This window comes from Chelonoidis abingdonii, chromosome 7 (assembly GCF_003597395.2).
Source record: "Chelonoidis abingdonii isolate Lonesome George chromosome 7, CheloAbing_2.0, whole genome shotgun sequence".
Lineage (NCBI taxonomy): Eukaryota > Metazoa > Chordata > Testudines > Testudinidae > Chelonoidis > Chelonoidis abingdonii.
Window position 1 is genome coordinate 49,237,121 of NC_133775.1, and position 7,686 is coordinate 49,244,806.

The window sequence follows — 7,686 nt, forward strand, 5'->3', positions numbered from 1 at the left end:
AACGGAAAAACTGAAACAGTGAGATGATAAAGAACTGCAAGGGAGGGAGACACAAGATTTTATCCTGGGCATGGAGAGAACTCATTGGCAAAAGTTTTCATGGTTATTTATTTTCATTATAAATGTTACCATCATGAAATCTCAGAACTCTGGATCTGATAGTAATTGTGTTTTGGAATTACTTAGTAAAATTACAACTTTGGTTTTCTGCTTTGGCCTCCTCCCCACTAATCATTGCCCAATTTGGTGTTCATCTGTTTATAGTACAGCACATTTTATAGAGCAAATTTAACACAAGATTCAGAATGAAATGTAAATGACCTTTACTGTTAATATTGGTATTGTAAATTAGACTCTGTCACAACATCTACCAAGACTCTGTAGCACTAACCCTGCAAAGATTTGCTGGTCAGCCTCACCAGTTACTGTCACTGTTGATAGGTAAGCATGAGTGGTCTGGAATGTTTAACAATTCAACCACGTGAAATGTGGTATGAGTTCTGCAGTTGTTCTGCTCACAAGGTTTCTGTCATCTCTGTTTCAATAGTTGTTGAAAGACTTAACTGTTAAAGTTGGAGAAATGCAAAAATGAAAAAGAACTTTAAGCCTGAATCTGATTTTACATTGAGTATATCAGGATAAGCTCCACTGATGTAAATGGAGTTATGCTAGTGTAAAATGTGTGCAAGAGAATTGGGCATCTAGAAAGAATTAGAATATTAGAACGAAGAGGTTTCAGAGGATAACAGAGATGGCTGTGCCTCAGTATTTACCTCCTTAATTAAGATGTCAAAGCCTTCTTATGATAGAGAAAAAGTGACCATTGAACTTCTGTGCTTTTGTCACGTAGCTTTAATTTAGGAAGTGCTTGTCATTATTTCACACTTTGCAATAAATTAAATAGTAAAAATGTGCTACATACCTATTTGCTTAATACATAAATAGTAATATCTAGCTTATATAACTTAAACCTATTCTCAATTGTCACATTTATAATACATTTTATTCAATACAATAGAACTGCACACATTTATTAGCATTTCATAGCCTGGACAAGTTCTCATTTGGCTTATTGGTCTGTTTTATGCATTTCTGTAGCTAGTATACAAATTGACAATTTAAAAGTATTTTCTCCCAATATCAATTATTTTACCCATCACACTCAGATACAAGGGTTTTATCCTAGCTCTTCCAAACTGTTGTCTGTCCTGTGGGAATTCACAGTGCGATACAATTAATTAATAACTATGTATCCAGTTTCAGTTTAGTGGCATAAAGGACAGAGAGTGTCCCCTTCCACAGCCCCTTAACCACGCTATCAGGCTTGGAAACCTAGCTTGAGTGCTTTCATCTTGTTAAGTTTTATCATGTATGATCGTCTATCTGGACTTCCGCCAACACTTCAGAGACTGAAGTTTCCATTCTCTATGCTGAGACCCAGTTGCACAGGAGGACCTCTTTGCTGTAGGTTAATTGACACGCATAGTTTATCCTCAGATTTCCATGGCATTAAACTGCTCACTTGACACCGTTGACCTGAAGCTTGTTTAAAAGATTAAGGTAGGCTTCTGATTTCAAGAATCTAGGATACGAGTCCCGCTCCATTAGCACATATACAGTTTTTTGGGCTTCATCAAAACTTGTGAAAGTTGGGTCTTGAGCCTTTTTAGCTGTAGCTTTCCTTGTATGATAGTCAATATTGATCTAGGAAGAGAAAATAAAACTTTGTTAATATCTTTTTTAGAAAATAATTTGCTATATTTGTCACTTTATCTTCCTGAAACACAGACTCTCAGTCTTAAAACTTGGTCCAAGGTTTCTTTAAGCTACAATAATTAATCTATCCTTAAATAGCACCTTTCATTCAAAATTGATTGAACTTCAAATAAAAACGGTATACAAACTATACACAGGAATTGCCATTCATTGGTGCAATGCAGCCACTTCTGGGGTCAGAGAGAGTAGCAACAACTTAGGACAGAAAGTGAAGAATAAAATAGCCAATTAAAATAGCAGGAGGCTTTTTTGGTAGGATGTAGGCATCTAGTTTGTAATATGACCTATGCTAACATTTCTACTTTTCTCCAAAATGTCTTTTAAGGACCATAAATGATCCAGACTGGTTTCATTTCTCATTCAAGTGACAACACCTCCATCAGTAGAACAGGCTCTTAACATCTTGCTCAAATCAGCACTGACTTAGAGGAAAGAGTGCCATCTGTTGAATCAGCAGCACTACTTTCACCTGACGAGCTCAAGGCAGTATGGCAGAAGGTGACTTAATAAAAATATAAGAACCTATGTCATCTCTTCCTGTTTTATTAAAGATGTATTTGTCCTAGTACAGCCCCATATCTATCCCTTGCCAACTCTCATAATCTTTCATACATAACACAGTGCAGATTAACTTTGTACTTACTTGTTTAGCTGCATCTATCTGAACAAACTCTTCATAAATCTTCTCTGCCTTGTCTTGCAAGTGATCCGACTTAGTTTTCTTATAGTCCTCACAAGCCAGCCAGAACTCAATGTTCTCTTCACTGAATTCTGACTTCAGAAATTCCCTGAAGGCAACTTGACCGCCTACAGCAAATACAAGTACTTAATCAGTTATAATGTTATATTTATACTTAAATTGGGGAGGATAGGATAAATACAATTAAGGTAAAGGTCGCATTGAATTCTCCTATTATAGTAATAAGATTTTGCTGAAATATACAGTATATCTATATTTTTGCAGTGCACTGCGAATGAAGGGTCTGATCCAAAGGCTACAAAGTCAGTGAGAGTCTGTTCTTCTCTGCATAGTCTGACTTTGGCTCCAAGTGCACACATAACTCTTATCTGCATTATTTGGAGTAATGTGGGCATGTAGAATCTGATCCAACCCCATTGAATTTAATGAGATTATTTCCATTTCCTATGGAAAGGATGGGCTGTCAAGTTAAGGCAATCTATTACAATAGGTAGCCATGTGACAGTGAAGATGTGAATTACTGAAAGGCTATTGGCCATTGTTTTTAGCATTATTCACAGAATGCTATAGCTTCATAAATTTGTTTAGTCTGCATGAAAGCTCATTAGATTAACATAAGAAAGTAGTAGTGATCAAAAAATACACTCACTTTGGCTGGCAAGAAGCTTTTCCAAAGACTGGGACCATTGCATAACCTCTTCTGCAGAAAGCCTGTGGTGACCACAAGAAAAAATACTTAATGCAAGAAACAAAATATTGACTGTTTAGTTATTTTAATTAATTTAATTAATTAATGGCCTCTTAAGAATACTTTAAGAATACAATTGATTATTCAATTTTATGAAAACACAGTGCTTGCTCATAACATCTCTGGTGGACTCTGCATGAAATTGGTGGCATGCTATTGCCCCTTAACTTGGACAAGTAAGAAGCAGCAGAGTTCCTGAAGTAAATAAAAGGAGAATGGAGGGTCTGTGGTTAAAGTCCTGGATTGACTTGGTTTTCGTTCCAAGACTTATTAATTTCTTTTGTCACCTTGGGCAAGTCACTTCACCTATGTGTGCCATTGTTATCCCTATCTCTAAAACAGGGATGGTAATATTCCTCTGCTTCACAAGGGTGAATTCATTAATAATTTAAGTGACCTATCAATGAATAGATGTGGTGATGAGCACCACTGAACTGCCCATAAACAATTAAAAAGGAAAGGGAAAAAAGGAAAACATATTTTTTTCCCAATTCCATTGGTACCCTCTGTGTGGTGATGCCAGGTTTATAAAAACCCTTTTTGTAACTAAGAAATTGAAATTAGCTTGATCTTAGAAATATTTTATGGTTCATCATATACTTTACACATGAGTGAAAATTTAATAGATTTGTTTGTGAGGATAAAATATGGCAATCTAGCCTTAGTTCATAATTACTATGTATTTCTAGAATCCAGTACTTACATCACATTTTTGGTGTTAGACTTGTTGCTAGATTCAAGATGTGGTACCATGGACTTCAAATAGCTTTTCAGATCTGCACCACTGAAATCAATGATAAGACATGTAATGAATGGACGATACTGGTTAAACACACTTACAGATAGGTATCATTCTGTATGAAGGTCTTACGACTTGCAAACATTTAGGGCCAGATCATTCACTTCCAGGGTTGATGCCAATGGGATACTTAGGCAAGTAATTACAAGCAATTGCTCCTTCTTTCCTACTCACTCATTTTTGTATTCAACTTACTTAACTTAGGAACTTCTCATCCATATCCCTTTCCATTGAAGCCCTGTTATAGTTTTATAGCATTGAACATGCTATGCACAATATGGTTTGCTGTGGGTGAACTCTGTGAAATGGCACTAATTCTGAATTCTCAATTTGCTAATGTTACTTTCACTCCAAATACATTTTCATTTGACAGTAAGTCACATATACTTACAAAGCCTTTTGCTTCCTTTTATGAACTTTGCCTTCTCCAAGCTTGCAATCTGCTTCTTTCAGTTCGGTTGGGTGGTTGTGAGAAAAAAATAATCCTGGCATATTGCTTAGTCTCAGTGTGGGGTTGACTTCTGAAGAAATAGTCCTGAGAGCCGCGAATGTCTGCTTGCTGCCTCTGGTGCCTGTTGCCTTTTATTGATCCAAGCCGCCTCTTGAAGTGGCGTGAACAGATCTGTTTATCATGCAACATAACCACAAGCTGTGGAAGTTCCCCTTTTTCAGTGCACAGTGACGTGCGTCTTTCAAAAAGAAAACAGACAGCATTCGTCTTGTGGTGAAGGCTGAACCGGATGAGACTGGGTTTTGTGAGGCAAAAAAAAAATCTAAGTAAAATTTGAAAAAGCACAGAAAATCTTATTTACATCTGATTGGTGATCTGAAAAAGTCTGTTATGAGTATGTTTTGGGACTTTTATTAAATGCCCTTCCAGATGTTCTAGGTTTATTTCATCTAGTTAGAATGCACCTGCTATATCCATTAAGTACAATTAGAGAGATGAAATGGGTGAGGTAATATCTTTTATTGGCCGAAATTCTGTCTGTGAGAGAGACAAACTTCTCCAGGTCTGAAGGTCTCACCTGAAAAAGAGCTTTGTGTAAATTCCATAGCGTGTCTCTCTCACTGACAGACTCTATAAAATATCCAGCAAAAATATTACCACACTGTCGTAGCTTCCTACTCAGATTTGAACCTTAGCATTCATAAACTGAGAAGCTAGCATGAACCCTCTAAGCTTAATTACCAGCTTAGATCTGATATCGCTGCCACCAGCCAAAAATTCCAGTGTCTTGGCTCACTCTGGTCTCCCCAAAACCTTATCTGGGGGACCCAAGACTCAGAAGCCCTGAGTCTTACCACAAAGGGAAATAACCCCTCTCCCCTTGTCTTCTCTTTACTTCCTCCCCAGGCTTCCCCTCCGTGGGTTATCCTGGAAGATTACTGTACTTAAACTCCTTGAATTACAAACAGAGAGGACAATTCACCTTCCCCCTCTCCTTCTTCCTCTGAGGCTGCACAGATTCACCCTCCGTAAATCTAACACAAAAGAGAATTTCCCTTCCCTTCGTTCCTTAGCCTACCCAGAGGAAACTCAAACAGGTCTTAAAAAGAAAGCTTTATATAAAAGAAAGAAAAACACATAAACATAGTCTCTGTATCAGGCTGACATACAGGGTCAATGCTTAAAAGAAAAAATGAATAAACAACCTTATTCAAAAAGAAATACAATTTAAACATTCCAGCAACTACACACATGTAAATACAAAAACAATATAAAAACCTATATTGTCTTATACCTGTACTTACAACTAGGAAACAGAAGATTAGAAGCTTGAAGATAGAAAGATCCCTCTCATAGCCGAGACACAGACAAAAGACACACACCCCAAAATTCCCTCTCTGAGCTTTGAAAAATCCGGTTTCCTGATTGGTCCTCTGGTCAGGTGTTTGGTTCCCTTTGTTAACCCTTTACAGGTAAAAGAAACATTAACCCTTAGCTATCTGTTTATGACACACACTCACTGTGTCTTTCTAATATCCCGGGGCTAACACTGCATATGTTACATATAATGGCATGTACTGGTGCCATGAGGTAGCAGAAGGTAAGAAGTCAGAAAACATCCTGTGTTAACACTAGAGTTCTGCATCCATATGTAGCATGCTATTTACAACCTATTTATGTTAATTGCACCTGGTGTTAGAATACTGTGAGCAGTACTGCAATATGTTTGTTTATGCTTGGTCTAAAATACAGAAGTGTTTCAAACTGGCTTTTGTAGGAAAGGTCTTGAGAACTGTCGTGAGTAAATTTGGTCCAATTATTGCATTTCATACTATGCTTTTTGTAGAAGCCCAAAGCCATATTTTATAGGTGTCTCCATCATTTCCAGTTGTGTGACAGGATTATTTCTAAATGCTGTACCAATTGCTGTTTGCAGAAAGCAAAGTAAAACTATAACACACTAAGTGAAGTGATTTGCCTTTGCTCAAAATTCCGTATTTTCAGTAGAGGAAGACACTTGGGGGATTAGGGCTTGAGTCTACTTGCTAATGGTGAATAGGAACTTTGCCTAGTCAGTGGAGGTTCTGCAGATTTCATTAAAAAAATGTCTGTAGCCTTTATGTCTGTTTGAAGATAATCTTCAGAACAGAACAATGGAGGCAGCGTTGTCTTTGAGTCTATACACACACTGCCTGAACTATCTGCCTCAGGCCAAAACTGGTGCCTCAGTGCACAACCTGAGTAATTAAGGAGTGCCTCTGGGCTAGAACACTGGAGTAACCTTTGTGGCTTGCATCTCTGTTATGTGGGGGAAATGGATGATTGATATAATGGTGGATTCACCAGCCTTGCCCCAGATCCCTTCTAGTACACAGGGAGTTCCCATAGAACTGAGCTTAAGAACATGCAAGGGCTGTATAACTCTTGCAGATGTTCCCTTAGTGTATGTCTACACTGCAATTGCAACCTGCAAATGGCCCGTGCCAGTTGACAGGGCTCAGACTACGGGGTGAATTGTGGTGTAGAAGTTCCAGCTCAGGCTGCAGCCTGAACTCTGTGACCCTCCCCCTCACAGGGTCCTAGAGCCTGGATGTCTACACTGCAATTAAATATCCCCACAGCCTGAGCCCCACGGTCAGCGCAGGTAGACAAACCCTAAGTCAGATCTCATTCCTATCACAACAGAATTGCACTGGTTCTGCTATTAGAGAAGTCTCCATGGGTGCAGGGGAGGGGGTCATAATTCTTTCCAAGAGATGTGAGAGTTTCCTCCATTTATCTCTTTGGAATGCTGATTTGGAAACTTCTGTGTATTTCAGTTGACCCCCCGAAAGTTGCTGTCTATCTGAAGTTTCTGGGAAGTTTCAGCTGTTTCCTTTCCTTAAACCTTGCATGTGCTTTGAGCTCTGATCAGTAACTAGTGGATAATGTGAGCAGGTTGCCTTTGATCTCAGGTACTGAGAACTTTCTCACCTTTCTGAAATTGCTCTACAGGAGTGTGGTATTGAGGATACATTCTGAATGAAAATTAGGTCTCAGTGGTTGATATGAGCATGCAGACGTGATGTTTGAGACCTAATTTGTGTGTTAGGATGATGCCAGCTCATCTGTCCTCTGAACATTGGCAATAACTTAAGTGTTTCTGTCTGAATGCTTCCTGTGGTGCAGTCAATGCTCACATTATCAGGTAAACAATGAAGTCCACCGAGGCA

General features: G+C 38.4%; 1 protein-coding gene across 1 annotated transcript; it reads right to left on the reverse strand.

Moving 5' to 3' along the window:
* Window positions 1-829: 829 nt before the first annotated feature.
* Window positions 830-4,663, reverse strand: RGS1 (regulator of G protein signaling 1). Its single transcript, XM_032784696.2, is given in 6 exon segments — window positions 830-1,704; window positions 2,420-2,583; window positions 3,126-3,187; window positions 3,928-4,008; window positions 4,415-4,533; window positions 4,535-4,663. Coding segments are annotated over 6 exon segments (741 nt in total). The 3' UTR covers window positions 830-1,518.
* Window positions 4,664-7,686: the final 3,023 nt, after the last annotated feature.